Source organism: Aquila chrysaetos, chromosome 23, assembly GCF_900496995.4.
Source record: "Aquila chrysaetos chrysaetos chromosome 23, bAquChr1.4, whole genome shotgun sequence".
Classification (NCBI taxonomy): Eukaryota; Metazoa; Chordata; class Aves; order Accipitriformes; family Accipitridae; genus Aquila; species Aquila chrysaetos.
Window position 1 is genome coordinate 3,483,194 of NC_044026.1, and position 17,649 is coordinate 3,500,842.

The 17,649-nt window shown below is 46.1% G+C and overlaps 1 protein-coding gene across 1 annotated transcript in view; it reads right to left on the bottom strand.

Moving 5' to 3' along the window:
- Nucleotides 1-423: 423 nt before the first annotated feature.
- The window catches only part of SH3RF3 (SH3 domain containing ring finger 3), a 250,616-nt gene continuing 233,390 nt past the window's right edge, over nucleotides 424-17,649 (bottom strand). The window contains exons 9-10 of the mRNA XM_029999202.2: nucleotides 14,388-14,725; nucleotides 424-3,701 (exon numbers count right to left, since the gene is read on the bottom strand). Coding sequence (XP_029855062.1) covers nucleotides 3,533-3,701; nucleotides 14,388-14,725 — 507 coding nt within the window. The 3' untranslated portion in view covers nucleotides 424-3,532. The remainder of the gene's footprint in view (nucleotides 3,702-14,387; nucleotides 14,726-17,649) is intronic.

Genomic DNA, 17,649 nt, shown 5'->3' on the forward strand with positions numbered 1-17,649 from the left:
GCCTCTTCCTCATCTCCCATCCAAATCAAGGCAAACACATCCAGACCCAGTGCCTGCTCCCCCTCGAGACGCTCTGCACCGTGCTGCTGGACGGGAAGCTCAGGCCATGCGCAAAAAAATGGGCTTACGCCCCTCACCTGGGTTAGGGGGGTGTTCGGATGCCCAGGGCACAACCTGCTCCTTCCCTCTCTCCCCGTTCCTTGGCTGTACGTAGCCTGGAAGACACGTGGACCCTGCCGGCAGAACCCCTGACCCTGGCCTTTATTTATGTGGGAACTACTACTGAAAGCAAAGGAGATGTAGGGTCTGCTCAAAAGAAGCTGGGTTTGCAGAGGGCTCTTGCCCGTTTCCTTTGCAAACATCAGAGCCACTGACGTCGCTTGTTCACTTTGCTGTGTAATAGAGAGAGAAACCACAGTCAAGTTGCCTTAATGTTTATTTTATTTAAAGAATCAGAAACACAGTCATTGTAGTTCATTTGTACTCATATCTGCCAACATTTTCTAAATCACGTTAACATTCATGTATAACAAAAACATTTTCTGAGCTGTGCAAAGTTCAAAGGAATCGTTCAATTACTCGAACCCATTTCTAGAAGAGCAAACCTGGCATTTTACAAACTGAGGCCACCAGAAGCAGTCTTTTCTTTTCCCTTCCCTGTTGTAGGAGATGCAGATGCCTCCTCCTCCCCCTTTCCCTGGTATGACACGTAAAAATTAGACCACAGTACGAGTCGAACCTCCCTCAGTCCAGGACTTTCCAAACGGCACTGGGTCACGTTTTCGTATCACTGAGCTGTATTAAGTTCTGCACTTGTGCTCCTGGCATGGAAGTGATTTGTCCAAGAAGATTACTCAGTAACCCAAACTGTGATGATAAGCAATAAACAGGGGACAGAAACAGCTGTTATCAAAATAGAAACACCCCCCAACACCCCCGCCCCCCCCCAAATATTTTTCCTTGCAGGAGGTATGACTGGAAAGGTTGTCGTCCATTAAAAAAACCATCATCCTCCCTGCAAAATATATTTTAAAGCACTGACTTCATGACACGGCATCTGCGTGTTTTCCTTGATCTTCTCATACACCAACTTTTGTCCTGTTAGAGTTAAGCATGAAAAGGTGGAAATCTGGAACCGTTTTAGATGTGGCTAAACATAATAGGCAGCAAGCAAGCCGTCATCCTGTTTCGTTTTTCTGAGTGTAGTAAATACACCCATGGAACAGAATTTTAAGAGAGCTTTAACCACTGTAAGTTGTCAGAAAAAATCTCCTCATCTCTGACAGATCTAACCCAGAATTTTTACTGGAATCGATAACACGCGTTTTGGTGTTGCTGACTCGCTAGCTGTGCAGTTTACTGTTTGAGGTGCAGTGATACCAATTCTGATCTGGACCAAAGCAGTGGAACAGATATGGCTCTAGTCTCAAGCAAGTGTTTCCAGAAGATGTTTCTTCAGTCTCTTATTGGTTATAAAAAGGCAATTTCCTCTCAACAGTAACTAAACTTTTAGTGGCTGACTCATTACAATCTGGAATATGAACAAATGCGGCAACGTTAAGTATAGAAAGAAACACCCTGAAAATGATGCCTCCCTGTTTGAAGGTGCTATACTTGGCCATGGACTGTGTTTCTGGAATCGGTTTGTTACATGTGACAGCAAGAAGAAACTTATTTTACAGAGAACAAAGTCAAGGAGCTGAACTTAAATAGGAACGCTCACTTACATGGGTTTTGATATGTACTAGTATACACGGCTTGAATGAAAACAAAACTTACACCTTCGCATATGAAATACTGGTAACGCAGTAATGATGTTCACCCACTGGGCCTCTTCCTTTTAATAAGATCATCTCCAGGTTACAGTGCCTCCGACACGCTTTTAAACGACCACCACATGTGGGCTTTGGCAAACAGCCAGCTGCTGGCAAAGGCAAGGTACAGCTACGGCTACGAAAAGCCTTTCATCAGGTTTCATTCTTCAAGAGCCGATGTCTTTTTAAGTACTCTCACAATCGCATTATGGATTTTTTTTCCTCATTCTGCTTCATACGAATAACTGGCTAAACTCGCTTTACATTTATTGCACCTTTAAGTCCCTGGTAGATGGAAGCTTATATTGCCTGATACGGTTTGTATTGTAGCTTGACCACGTTAAGAAATCGAACAGTCTCCAGAACTGTACATTTCTACAGTAAGAAATCACATTTTGATAACCCTAATTACAGCCGTCGCAGATCAGCTCTCATCTCCGTGACGCAACGACAGAGGAAAACTCCACGGTCCCCGCGCGTGCTAGAACCTGCAGTGTTCTTCTTATTGCCATGAAAAAGTCAATTAAAACAACTCCTCTGGGAATTACTTCCAATTCTGGAGTAATTATCACCCTCCAGACAGAACGCTGTGCTTCAGCATGGGTCTTCAGCCACTCTAAATAGGTAGGAGAGAGCGAGCGTGTGCGTGTTGCACTGGCACGCTCCCCCAGGTGTATCTGTCGGTGACCAAGTGACTTTTTCTCTTTTCCTCTATGAAGCACGAACAAGCAGTCTGCTCTCGATCTTCAGGTGCGTTTCTAATTTCGTATGTTGAACGCAAATCTTGTGCAGCCTCTCTGTTTAACCAAACCAAATCTTTAACAATTAAAAAAAATAGCACCAGATGTATGAAAAAGAGGAAATGTCTGATCTAGTAGGAATATATATAAAGTAGAGCAATTCTTACAGTAAAAAGGTACGTCATACAAAAAAGCAATGGAAAGTGATACTGAAGGACAAAAATCCATGCTGCATATAATAAGGGCAGAAGACAGGCAAAAGGGATTCTGCTCAAATAACCACAGTTTAATGGTGGAGCCGTACTTCCTCCAGGACCTCCCCGGCGGCAGCGCCAGGACACCGGATGGTATGGGACTCTGAGCACTAACACACTCACTGACAAACTTGCGCAGCATATCTCTGAGGTATATAGAAAGCATGACATTAACGTTTTGGACTCCTCATTCTTTCTTGCACGACGATGCACCGATCTTTAGCTGGGGTTTTCTCCACCCTCCCCTCCCTCTTTTTCCCTCGGGAAAAACAAAATCCCAGTTTAAGAGCTTCCTAGCACACCTCCTTGAACTCTCAAATCCATCTTGCATAGGCCAGTAATAAGAACACTGCAGCTCTGACAAATAAGTTACAGCAATATAACAACTTTCCTCTTAATTTTTTTTTTTAAAGATATCTTCTCTATAATTTACACAAAGGGTTAACAGCCGGAGTTTAGGTTACGTACAGTCCAGATGGGCGTCCTTTCAGTCTGTGATTCCAGGTGGAAGGCACTACTTCAACATACCACTGTATGCACTGCACGCGGTCTCGGGAGCACAGCGGGGCACTGCGTCTCCAGAGCTGTAGTCTGAAGGGCCTGGGGGGAGTCTTTGGAAATAAAAATGGCAGTGGTTATCAGTCCAGTTTCTCTTTGCTGTCTCTTCTTGTGCTATGCAGTTTCCCCTGAAAGCTTCTCCAGTTGAGAGAGCGGCGAGCCGTCCTCAGAAGCTCTCGACAAAGCTCCCGGGGAAGAGGCCCGTCCTGCCGTTCCTCTGCAACGTCCCTTTGTACCAGCCGTCCTCCCGTTTCTTGTGCACAAACACAATGTCACCTTCCTTCAGTTCGATCTCGGCCTCGCTCTGTGGCGGGTACGGGACCACAACACGGTACCTTCGGAGACAAAAACGTAAAGACCTGGTCAGCCTGCGGTTGAGCCTGCGCCCGATGGGAGCAGCCAGGCACCAGATCCAGAAACCTTGGGGAAAAATGCTTTTGCAAACATCAGTAAATTACATTTTCTCATACCAGTTGTATCTGATGCAGCTACATTTTCTACTAAAACTCAGTAAGACGGGGAGATTTCTGGCCAGCCTGACTGAAGACTTGACCGGGGCGTACTCTGGAGCCAGACCATGAAAGCAGGAGGGTATTGTCAAACGGCTGGACTACTCGTGGTGGTCCCTGCTCCCAGTCACGTGCCGAGCCTGCACCAGGGACTCGGCCACCTTCTCCCAGCGCTGCATCTGCCTCTGCTGTAATAGTTCCATTCAGCACTGCATCTGCTCCATCCAAAGATCATAGAATCATAGAATGGTTAGGGTCAGAAGGGACCTTAAAGGTCGTCTAGTCCGACCCCCCTGCAATGAGCAGGGACATCTTCAACGCGATCAGGTTGCTCAGAGCCCCGTCCAGCCTGACCTGGAATGTTTCCAGGGACGGGGCATCTACCACCTCTCTGGGCAACCTGTGCCAGGGTTTCACCACCATCATCGTAAAAAAATCTCTTCCTTATATCTAGTCTGAATCTACCAGGCGCTACTAAAAAGCCTGTCCCCACCTTTCTTATAAGCCTCCTTTACGTACTGAAAGGTTGCAATAAGGTCTCCCTGGAGCCTTCTCTTCTCCAGGCTGAACAACCCCAACTCTCTCAGCCTTTCTTCACAGCAGAGGTGCTCCAGCCCTCTGATCATTTTAGTGTCCCTCCTCTGGACCCGCTCCAACAGGTCCATGTCTGTCCTGTGCTGAGGACCCCAGAGCTGGACGCAGAACTGCAGGTGGGGTCTCACCAGAGCGGAGCAGAGGGGCAGAATCCCCTCCCTTGACCTGCTGGCCACGCTGCTTGTGATGCAGCCCAGGATACGGTTGGCTTTCTGGGCTGCGAGCACACGTTGCCGGCTCAAGTCCAGCTTTTCATCCACCGGTACCCCCAAGTCCTTCTCCGCAGGGCTGCTCTCAATCCCTTCATCCCCCCCAGCCTGTATTGATACCAGGGGTTGCCCCGACCCAGGTGCAGGACCTCTCACTCGGCCTTGTTGAACCTCATGAGGTTCACATGGGCCCACTTCTCAAGCCTGTCCAGGTCCCTCTGGATGGCATCCCGTCCCTCGGACGTGTCCACCGCACCACTCGGCTTGGTGTCATCTGCAAACTTGCTGAGGGTGCACTCGATTCTGCTGAACTGATGAAGATATTACTATGATACTACTTATCAGCAGTACTGGTCCCAATACAGACCCCTGAGGAACACTACTCATCACTGATCTCCATCCAGACATTGAGTCATTAACCACTACTCTCTGGATGCAATCATCCAACCAATTCCTTATCCACCAAACAGTCCATCCATCAAATCCATATCTCCCCAATTTAGGGAGAAGGATGTTGTGGGGGACTGTGTCAAAGACCTTACAGAAGTCCGGACAGACAACATCCATAGCTCTTCCCTTGTCTACTGATGATGAAAAATGGGGTTTGCAGCGCTCCCGCCAACTGCCTGTGATATTGGCAGGGCCTAGCTAAAGCAGTTCACATTTTTTCTTATTATGTTTCTTGAGAATGTACTTTGGGTCCCTCAAACCTGGAAGGGAAGCTAAAATGGTAAAAAGTATCAAATGACTTCCGAAGCACTCTCCAAACCAACAGGGAGCTCCTATCCTGAACCATTTACAGGGCTCTCTGGGAACTTAGTTTTCAAGTATCACTTCATTTCAATGAAGTAACGATGGGCCTGATCCTGATACAGCTATTCTGCACTCAGGCTTATCAGCAGGCATCATCCTGAGAGCACAGACTGGGCCCTTTTATATCAACGCGCTTGCGTGCAGAGCAGGGAATGTATTTCTGCTGCACGTTTTTTTTTTTTCTTCAGCACATGTACTTTTGCAGTCATTTGGCATTTGGTTAATAGTCAATAACTGTCTTGCTAATTGCAAAGTAATGAATATAGTAAGATAGATAAAAGATGCCAATGGATTACCTAAAGCCCATCTCCTGAGGATGAATATTTCCACAACTACTGCATGGCCACTGCTGCCTCAGTCATGTTTGTTACAAGGCAAGTATTTATTTAAAATAATATCCTGTCCTGGAGGACTAACTTCAACATGCCCTGGAGGCTCTGGACCACTCCCTGAGGCCATTCCAAAAGTGAGCTGGTACCATAGCGTGGGGCTTTTCAGTGGCAGTCACTAATTTTCTTTGCAGATGTTGCTCAGGTACCTAATGACCGCGGCTCTGAAACTAGGGACTCCACTTTGACACGACAGTGAAAATACTAGCTTTGGCTCTATGTTTGGACATCTCCATGGCCAAACATCCTTGGAAAATCATTAAACTCCATTTGGAGTGCGGGTTCTGCTCTAAAACCTGACTACGGGCTTTTTGTCTTGACACAGCAACAGTCATGTAGAAAATATATGTGTTCAAGTGCCATCAAAAGTCTGCTGGTCATCTCTGTGCCTTGGTCAATAAATCTAGTTGTCACTTCCTTCCTCTGTGGAAAAGCAAATAACAGAGGTTGAAATGTGTGCTGCTGGCTGACTGCAGGAACATGGTCTATCACGCTATCATCTGTGGAACTGCTACACTTATATTATGAAGCTTTGCCAATTACAGCCATTATGCAAATGAATGCACACATTATTTCAAACACTCTGCTGCAGTGTTGATTAATTAAATTATCAGAGTGGAACAATTTTAGCTAAGATGATGCCAAGTTTCAGATCTCACAACTCTATGCACAATCACAGCGCATCAGAGCTCTGCACCAGGATCTCAGGAGGCTTTGAGAAAGAAGAGGGTGGGACCTCAACATTGGTCAAGTGGTGCGGAGGTACCCACGGATGCTTTTGGCAGATCAGGAAACAGAAGCACAGAAAAAGGTGGTGTCTTGGGCAGGGTCGCCCTGAAGACCCAGCTGGGACTGCCAACACCATATGTCATACCTTAAGCACAGAGCCATCCTTTTAAAGCCAGCCTACACCCTAGGAGTGAGGAGCTGCTGGTCCCTGAATGGTTCACATGAGGAGAGATGTGACCACGCTCAACAGGAATTCACCCATCGTCATAAAAGGGGTTCTACACAGCATCTCCTCAGAGATTTAGAAAAATAAATCTCAGTTGCTGCATTACCAAATGAAGTACTTTTTCCCATTTAAGGAAGCCCCAAACGCTACGGTTTAAATTTAATTATCTACGGTACCTCACAGGATAGCACCAAAGTGTTTTTGACAGAATAACGAAATCTTAGATACAAAAGACCTTGCAAATCGGTTAAGAAATCCTCCATGAGAGATGGAAAAAGATGCTATGCTTTTTCCCTTGAGAGGCTTTTGAAGCGGTGCCTGGGAGAGGCAGCCGGTGAGGGCTGCAGCGGGCAGCAGCGTGGGGCTGCCGGCACCGCAGGTCGCTGCTGTGCCACCCCTCCACACCTCCGGGTGGCATCTCAGCCTAGTTTATCCTCTGGAACCGAATTGCAAATACATATATTAGCCATATTTTTTTTGGCAGAAAAGATCTCTTCTCCCAGACATCCTCCCTCACTCCCAAAAAGGCAGTTCTGTATACGTCTATTTATATCTCCCCTTTTCATTTCCCCTTTTGTCCCCTCTTTGAGAAGCTACTACAAAATTGTAGGTTTTCTTACACCAAACTGCTTCCTGGCATGTCAAATGGATCACAGAGCCCTTTCAATTTTGTCTGTGTCACATTACACCTCTAAATTACCAACTTTTAAAAATGCTAATTAGCTGGGCAACAATCATGATGACAAGTGTGGCAACCACCTCTGCCTATTATTAACGATGTTTGGTATTTTCTGTTGTAAATTGTACTCTCACATAGTTGTAATTCTGCCAAATGTCAACCGCTTTGGCCCAAACTCTCCACGGCAGCTGTGTCAGGCTGAGGGTCCCACATTCAGCCCAAATGGTCTCATCACCTCCAGAAAGAACGTGAGGGTTTTTGCAGCACCAGCAGGATCCAGGTGAGGGCTTCCACAAACTGTTCTCTGGTCCCCAAACTTGGGAGCAAAGACCTGTACTGTGGCCCCGCTGGTCTGTCAAGGATGTTATTCCTTCAGAAAATCACCTGCTCTCGGCCAGGTTAAAAGCATTCAAACCACCCCAAAATGGCACATGTTTAGTAGAGGCTTGTATGAGCACTGAAGGTAAAATCTCTGCTGATTCACGCTCCAAGATGCCCTAGCTCTGTGGGACCTCAGAGGCTGCATTTCTCTTCCTTTCCCAGGAACGGGCTCTTCTCGTGTTTTTTTTCCTCAGGGCACCGACTTGATGTTGGACTTCCCCACTGCTGGCTGCTGTGGCATCCGTGGCTTGGGCACTCCATCCCTGGAGGGGACTGTCCGGGATGGGCAGTGGCCTGGGGAGGGTCCTCGGTGCCCAAGAGAAAATACATGAGGAGAGGCTGTGAGCAGCGTCGGCAAGGACAGGGGATGGGGTTTGCCTGGGCAGGGAAACCTCGGGGAGTTGGAGAGTGGGGTAAGGCGAGGGAGAGGGAGCCTGATGGGAGAAAAACTGGGAGCCGCGGGAGAAATAGGGCCGTGATGAAAACTGGAAGGCTTGACAGAAGGTGTGGGTATGGCGGCTGAGGGGGGCAGCTGTGCTGAGCTGAGTCTGGGAGAGCAAAAAGAGCCTTGGTGGGAGGGAGAATGGGGCTGGGACAGGACACCCCGTGGGGCAGGGGACTGCATGGTAGAGGCTGGCACCGGGGCTGAGGGTGGGATGGGGACCCTGACAGCAATTAACTCACTGAGAGCTGGGAATGGGTCCATCATCCCTGTTCCTCTGGTGTCAGCAAAGATCTGGGAATCCCACTGTCCCATGTCTTCACAGCACTTGTCCTTGCAGCCAAAAGAAACACCCCTCCCACCCAGATCTCTCTTTGCTACCACTGCTGACATCTGCAAGGTGCAGCTAAGACTCCTGACCTCAAAGAGATGTTACATGATGGAAGTTCTGGTTTTGTTTCCTTTAAAAAACCGAATTGACTAAAAATGTCATGGATGTAGATGCACAAAGACATCCATTATCTTAACAGAACAGGAATGTTTCACACCCAGGAATCTGAGATGAATAAACAGGCAACTAAAATTGCCCATGACTTCCCTTTTGCTTGTGTGCAATATAATCTTTCATTACGTGATTGCATACCATTTTTCTCATAGGACGCCTGCCTCATTTAGTACACAAAATGTCTTGCTCTGGACGTGAGTCAAGGCTGTGACATGGAAGAAACATGTGCCTGCCAAAGCCACCCCATCTTTTGCAGAGGTTGGAAGATCTCTAGCAAGTGACCACAGCGAAACTCACTGAGTAGCGGAGGTGTGGGGAAAGTGGCTCCTCTGACTCCTCCAGCTGCAAAACCTCGTGCCACACTTTCCACAGAGTGAGACTCATCTCACGCACCCTAGCTGCGTAGGAGTCGGTTGTCTGGTCTAAATTAGTCATGCAGTCTCTCTCTCAGTGTGCACAGACAGGCATCGAACAGTATTGATCAGAACCGATCAGTAATTAAGGGCTGGGCTCAGGCCTGGGCACTGAGGAAAAAAAAGCCCAAATACTGAGTAAGTAGTGAGCCTGCTCACTGAGTAAATACATGCATCCAGGACACTGAGGGAGCTAGAGAAACTTAAGAAAACAGATGTACAATGAGGCAAATTAGGTCTGCAGGGCTAACCTCCAATCCGGTCCATTTAGTGCTTGAGTTTGGATGCTTAATGCAGGTTTCTGTTTGTCAAAGTATCATGCGCTCAGGACAGGCTTCAGGAGTCCAGGCCTGTGAGTCCAACAGAGCCCTTCTGTGCTAGGGACACAAAGTTAGTTTTGTGTTGGCATAGATAATTGGTGACAATGAAGCATTTAGCCCAGTTAACCACTGCTCTTGCTTATCAGTGGAACTCTGCTGCTCCATCCTTCTCCTGGCAGGTTGCAGAGACCTGCAAAGCACCTCTGCACACTACAAGCCAGAACCCGCTTCACCGTATTAGGATCTCTGAATCAGCAGCCTTAGAAGAACAAATCTCAGTTGGATCTTTTACCCTTCTGCTGGAAATATTGCTGGATTCAATTTCTGAGATGGTTAATTCTAGTTTCTCAGTCCCAAGGCAGGAATCCCCAGTCAGAGAAGCATTTAACCATGCGCATACATGTCATTGTTCAGTCAGAACTTACTCCTGGGGTCATTCCTCTAGTATCACTTTCCAGGAAAGAAAAAACCCCTTCCTTTGCTTTCCCTTTTGGCAAAGAAGATATACGTGCGCAGCAAAATTGAAGTCAATGGGCGTTAAGCACATGCTTGAATGCTTCCTTGAATTGGGAGCTCAATTTCTAACGTGGCAGTGATTTGTAGAAAGGATACAGGGAAACATGGAGGGGTCTATTTTAAAGGTCAAACTCACTGCTCCCATCTTATTCTGCAGCACTGTTGTGGTTACAACTTGCTTGAAGGCTCCACAAAACCCGTAGAAACACGGCACAGATACGCCAGTCGTGACAGTAAGTCTGGATACAACCGCTTTGTCAGAATATAACATGGCAGAATTAGTGCCAGTTACTATAAAAGAGTCAACAACGCGTGACATGTTTTACTCAGGTTCGCATCTGGGAACAGTGCCAGGCAGCGAGGGGAACATGACTCACGCGCGCACACACACGCACACTCAACTCCCCTGTTTTCCTTAACGTACAGTCATATTTTCTTGAAGGGGGTGGCAAGGAAAGTATGTTCCTTTGGCGCTGCTAGGCAGACAGCACATCCCTCTCCCACGTAAACCGACAGCGCCGGTGGGATGCGGGCAAGTCTCTGGCCCAGGCTCTGCCTCACCCCAGCGCATCCCTGTACTGGTCCTGTTTGTTGCACCAGCAGAAACTGGATGGAGCGGTAGGTGGAAAAGAGCGTGTGGGGCACACGCAGCCTGATGGGGTATTCACCTGACAGTCAATCACTGCAACGCGAAGTGACAAGGACACCACCTGGGAAATTTCTCCGCTCTGCTGCTCGGACTGCTGGATGCTTTATGGCAGGGAGCAGCTGAAGGAAGGTGGTTTTATAAACCGATAGTGGGAAACTACACCCAGAAGGCAGAGATGGGCACTAACTATCCCAGCAAACCAGTCAAATATCAAGGCTAAACGACAGGAGAGCTAGGAGCAATGTCCTTTCTAATCCAGCCATCCATAACCAGGCTTTGGAATATCAAGTAGGACAAGGTCAAATAATTGTTTTCCTCGCTCTCCCCGTGCACAAAAAATGAACGAGAGCATAAACATTAGCAGCACCTCTGAGAGGGCGAAGCTCTCTTCACCTTCCTGTCTGACTGGCTGCGACTCCCACGAAGGGCTGCGCTGTCAGGCGGAGGAATAGGCAATTCTTCCCTTAAATCGTGAGCGTTGAGCCGCGAGCAATCACAGCCTTTTAATGCACCTCCATATGTCTAGCGGCATGACCGCTCGGGTTTGAGCAGTAGCCTGGACGTGGCGAGTGCCGGAGCTGCAAGCCAGCCTCTATGGGAGAAGTAGCGGTGCTCTGCCGCTGCATGAGCCTCGCTTCAAATGCTGTAAATATTAAGGAATGTGCTACTTCTTCCAACCTTTCAGTGCTCTGTCTCTATGCGCACAGATGGGCGTTGGGAGACAGAAAGCCAAGTACAGCTAAGTGCACTGAAATGCTTTGCAGCTTTTTAAAATTTCATCCAGCATCTGAATCTGTTTATCTAACCTTTTTTTCCCTCTCCTCCCTTTTCTTTCTCAGAGAATTGCTCCTACTGTGCGGATGAAATGCACCAAAATGCAAACAAGCAAAATATGGAGCTGAGTGACGTTGAATGCGAGTTCCTCCATTGCCAGATGTGAAAAGAACAAGTGGTTTGAAAACCATAATTTGTTTTAAAAAAAATATAATTTGGTACTTCTGAGCAATTTGATGATTTAATGAGCACAGATGGATGTGGGATGAATTTCTCGGAGACAAGTGTTTAATGTATCTGCTCAGATTATTCCAGGACTAAGCATTATCCTTCCTAGTGCGTGAAGGTAATTAATATTTCCCATTACGGGCATGAGAAAACCCATATGATCAGTTAAGGAATGCAGATACACCAATGATATGGAAGTTAATTCATAAATCAATTAGAGAATCTTGCCTGCTGTGTATAATTAGGGTTACTTCAATTATAGCTTATTTTCGGATTTAAGACTCAGGAATTAAAATGCTTAAAACCAGAGTAAGTTCCTCACCACCATATACTGCAATTGGAAGTATTTACTCAGTTTTAGTAGTCTAAATCTATTTACCCCTAATTCAAGCATGGCTGAGCAGATGCAGTTAACCCATGTCCCTCTGGTTCTATTCTGCCACTTAAAATTGTCGTCAGTTAAATGTTTCACTATCCAGACCATTCAGAGGTGAACTGAGAAATTTGTAGGATTTGGGACTAGCCCTGGCATGTCAAATAATGTGTCTGGACTTCTCTACAGTAAAGCTTTGAGAGCAGCACCGTAACAGCTAGCTCTGGAGACGTCAGGGGATGTTCTTCTTGGCTTCTTTTCACGGCTACATTTAACTAAAGGTGCAGCATTCCACTGATTTAGTTACACTGGTGCTAAATCTGGTTTATATTGATTTAGCTTTTCTTATAGCATTAATCTAAACTGATGTAGACCAAATTAAGTGTGCCTAAATAGGGATTGGTTTTTCACTCCTTTCACTAAATTGCTTTTTCATGGATTTTAAGGACAAGAGACTACTGTGATAGTCTGCTTTCACTGCCTTCATTACAATGCTGAAGGACTTGCCTGCATTTATTTCTGCTTCAAGTCTAATAGCTGCGCTTGAACAACAGCATCTCTTTTAGACAAAATGCCCAATCTAGAGTAAAAATATTCCCATGTCTGTCCTGTCTGCAGTCTCTTACAGACTGCTACCAAGCCATTCCTAAGCCTGCTCTTTACCAGGTGTAACAGAGCTCCCTGTATCACTCACTGCAAGTATATTGTTTTAAATCTTCCATTGTTCTTATGATGCTTCTCTGAGGCCACTCCACTTTGCCTCAGATTTGGCTCTTCTGAAATATACTGTTACTTTGTGCTCTCCTTACCGATGCATTGAATTAGCTCTGTACCAACGGGTCTGCCCTCTTCATCACCCACCTCCCGCTTCAGTCCTCTGTTGTGCAACAGCAAAATCTTTATGTTGGACAGTGCAGGTCCAAGACCCAACTCTCGTTGGGCTACCCTACATACATACACAATCATTTTCTAGTGACTTCTGATCTAGAGTTAGATTTGATGCCAGTGAATCAGTCTTCAATCCACTTAGTATCTACCATGTCAGTTCTGTACAATTTACTCAGCAAGACATTTTATGGTCACAAACCAGATGCCTTAGAAAAGTTTAAATACGTTACAGTGTCATTGTTACCTTCCCAACCAAATTTCAACCTGCATTCAGTAAAACACTGTGTAAAGTATGAACTGTCCTGTAGTATTCCTTATTATGCCCTGCATCATCTGCTCCATGATCCCAACTAGATTCAGGGTCAGGTGGCTCGCCCAGTCCATTCCCTTCAGCCTCTTTCATACACTCCAACAAAAAAAGTTTCTTTCAAACTTCCGGAACTTTACTGTTGTTCCAAAATTGCTTTAGATATCAAGTCCAGAGAGTTTCCTAGACTGCTTCTTGAAAACTCTTTAATGCTTTTGTAAAAAACACGTTCTCCTCAATCACTTTTTGAATGGAAAGCATTTCAATAGGATTGTATCAGTGCATTACCCATTCCCTTCCCAGTCCTCAAACTGCAGTCTTGTAGAAAATATTCACCTGAAGCCAATATGACTCTGCAGGTGGAGACCTTGCTCTTTTCTGTACCCGTTTCTAGTCGTCTCTCTCTCTCTCTCTCTCCATCTGCCTTTGTATTTTGGTGTTCCTACTCTACTCTTTTTGGGTTTGCAAGGCCAGTTACTCTAAGGTACCAAGGTGCAGAGCAGGCTGCTGAAATGAACTCCAGAATCACTGGTACATTCCTCTCTAGAAATGAGCCACATTTTTGGTAACAGGTCTCTGAAGATGGCGCTACCTGTAAGTATCCTAAACAAGGAGAATTTGAAACAGTCTTTGGTATTGCAGAACAGGCCAGAAAGGGCCTTGATTAGCAAACGCATCACCCCTGCTGTCCCCAGGTGGGAAGCGCCACATGACAACTCCAGAAGTTTATTAAAACACAGGGATCCCACTTAAAAAGTGGCCTCTGCCAACTGCATTTACACCCTTTGGGCTCAGAAAGCACTGCTGTCCTCCATATTTAGACCAGGGCTGTGTGGTGTCACGGACAGCTGCTGCTCACCACTTTTTTAATCGATGAACATTAAACGTGCACTGTGTGTCAAATGATTTTCAATGGGCAGATGCACGTAAGCCCTGTCTTCCTAAAAGACAGCTGAGCCACCTACAGTCAATCTGCAGAGCAGCAAAACTGCAACAACCCTTCAGCAAGTGAAACTTGCAGCCCTCCTCCAAACGCTCCCTGAAGATGCAGGCGACCTCAGGAGACGCACAGCTTACCTTTCCCGGGGCAAAGGCTTGGGCTCTGGCCGAATAGCTGCCATGGAAGAGAGGGGCTGCCTGGCAGGAGAAGGGATGGAAAAATTCAAATCCAAGGAGCCCGTTTTCCTGTGCAGAGGCTCCAGCCCCATGGCTCCCTGCATTTCACTCTCGATAGGGCATGAGCCGGCCCTGCCGTGGCTGGAGAGGGAGGAGAGCTCGGGTCCCACCGCCCCTTGCAGGACTCCTTCGATGGCTGCCTGGGGGTCGTGCGTGGGGGACACGGACGGTGGGGAGCGCGACTTCTTTTTTGTTGATGCTCCTGCTAGAAGTTTCAGCAGCCCGCTCTTCTTCTCCTTCTGCAAAGGAACCACATGAAATATGGGCAGTGAGCAGACATACCAACACCTTTCATTTTTCTTTAGGAAAAACTCCACGCGTGTGGCAGGAAACCTCCCAAAACTGCCACAACTAGAAGTCGATCCAGGTAGAACTTGAGCTTTCGGTAATGAAGTTCCTATGAAAATCCCTCCCCATCCAACAGGGCTTCAACTCATTCAGCACAGTAAGGACCTAACATACTGCAAAGATTATCTCCATTTTCAAATCCACCCAGGCAGTGATCATGTGCCTTTTGAAAGAAAGAGTGCAGTTACAGTGGGACAGCAAAGGTACAAACTTCCCAATCGAAGTGCTGCCCTCTCTTTTTCCAGGAGAATCCTGTCCCGCAATAGAGAAACTCCCCAAAAGTAACAAATCAGGCCGTATGGCTAAAAACCTCCGCTGCGAAGCACAAGGGTCTGAGGAGAGATTTCAGATCCCAGCCCATTGCTAGAGAAGCACTCACCATTACTGCCTCCTTTACTACCTGGTGCAGATTTACCGTGGGGAGAACGGAGGCACAAGACAGTGGTTCAATAGCTCTTTCCAGCGCGTGCTGCCCTTCACATCCTGCATCACACAGCTGTACCTACTCGCCTCTCCCTCCCAGAAGTGGGTCACTTCTCCTCATGCGTTAAGGTAAAGGTATCACCTCGATGTTGGAAGATAGACCACAAAATTTACAACTGGCAATTGCAGTGGCAGTGCATGGGAGGTTTCAAAGTTCTACAAGGGTTTCTGATACAGAGGAATGAAAACGAGACAACAGCACCCTTTAAACTAATGTAAAAAAAAAAAAAAAAAGTTCAGCCTGCATTACTGAAGAAACACATCTGACCTTGTGGGTTTTACAGCAGTGTGAGAAATCCTGCTGCACATTTATCTCAAGCACACACAAATATCAAATATTATGTCCTTCAGCTAGAAAGTATTTTGGGTAGAGGGATTGTGTGCAGAAACTGGCCATCCTCCAGTATGTGCTGCACAGCGCTGGGCTAGGTTGCAACCAGCAATGCTGTGCAGTAAATTTTCCATTTTTTTTAATGACACAAGAAGTTTTGCACAAGGTCTGTTAGACTTCTTCCTCTTCTGTCAGAAGTGCAAGCCATTACCCAAGACTATCTTCAGAGACTCAGGGCTGTGAAGTCTAGCTATATTTGATTATTTGTTCTATAATAGGATCCCAAGGGATAAAAACCAACCCAGCAACTGCAATACTTATGGAACAGAAACTATCTCTCTGTCTTTAAGCAGGAACACTCTTTGGAAATACAAGCCAGTAATTTATTTATTCTCTGTAGACAAACTGTCCCATGCAAGGTTTAAAATGATGCTCTTTTATGTGCTGACTGCTGAAGTAATTTCTCAAAGCAGCTTTAAAGAATAGGAGGGCTACAATAAAATAAATACAAGCTTTTAGAAGATGCTTGGATTTACTACAGTAAATGCACTTGGAGTATCTGATATCTCTGCTCCCAAAGTTCTTGTTTGCACTCTTTAGCTGTCACAGACTGGTAAGAAAGCAGAAACACCTTAGATGTTAAGACATGGAAGAGCTAAAATGAAGCATAGTTGTTATCACAGAGACAACATCCACTGATCTTCGAAGAGTAGAGTCTGAACTATGATTCCAGATCCCAGTCTCCTGTATACCACCGGTTCCAACTATATGCTCTCTTTAAAAGGGCGTTTGTCACTTACAGGATGAAAGGATCCATCCTGCCAAGATGTTCATCCAGGCAGAATCCATGGAAGCTAAGGGAGGCTGGCCATATGGCACCATCAGGTCAAACATACTAAATAAATTCCCCTGGCAACAATAGAAAAGCAGACCAAATGCCCCTGATAAACAGCTTCTTTCCCCAATGGGAAGGGACCGTTGCGGGAACTGTGGTAGGTGTGCGCGCTGGAATTCACCTGCAGCACCAGAAAAATACTTCAGTGTTTCTCTCACTCTCTAATTAAGAAATATTGCTGCTGTCACCGTTATATCAAATTTTAAAGCTCTTCACGAAATTGCAGAACTCTCCTTTCCCTGTGGCGCACTGAAACAATAGCTCTAATGATCCCAGCATACTGTGTCAATATGCATTTGAAGGTGTCTAAAGGTCAGTGACAGAATACAATAGCCATTGTGGGGCTCTGGAGAAACAGCTATTGTGCAGCAGTGAGCACTTTGAGCCTCTTTAATTGGCAGCTCTGCACATGCAAAGTAACTATGTGAACTAAAGCCCTGTATAATGAACAATTAATATTCCTATGTGGTAGCAGCTTTTCTAATTTTTGCTTATAATTTAAATACCTTGGCAAATTTTCATTAGAAAAACCTTGTGTGACCATTTAAGGCATAGAAGCAAAAATCTTTGGAAGGAAGGAGATGCATATATTCACACCCATCTGCACATTAAAAAGCAGATGAGTCTGACAGTCATTCCATTTTGTTTACAAGAACGGCTTCCACTCTACATGGTTAGCCCTGGCATAAATTTCTACACTCAAGCTACTACCCCTCAGATAACAGAGAGCTATAATGAACTTGCTGATCTACCCTTTGCTCTACTTTAACAAAAGGAAAAATAAAGAATTGATTTTTAGCCCTTCTTAGTCCACTGAGCATTTTACTAAACTTTTGAGACTAAAAGATCTGTGTTCTCTAAAGAGAGAAGATGACTTACTTCAACTGCTAAGCCTAGTCCTGCTAGTCAAAACCTTGAATCCCATTCTTCCCATTGTGGCCTTGGGCAAGATATTCAGAGGTGAACTGACACTAACCACTTTGGGTGCCTGGAGATTAGACATCACATCCAGCACTTTTTCTCTCTGAGTCTGGCAAATGCTCTCAGCCTTCTGGTGTCACGTTGCCAGATCCTCTGCCGATGCTGCTCAGAGCACTTCAAGCAAA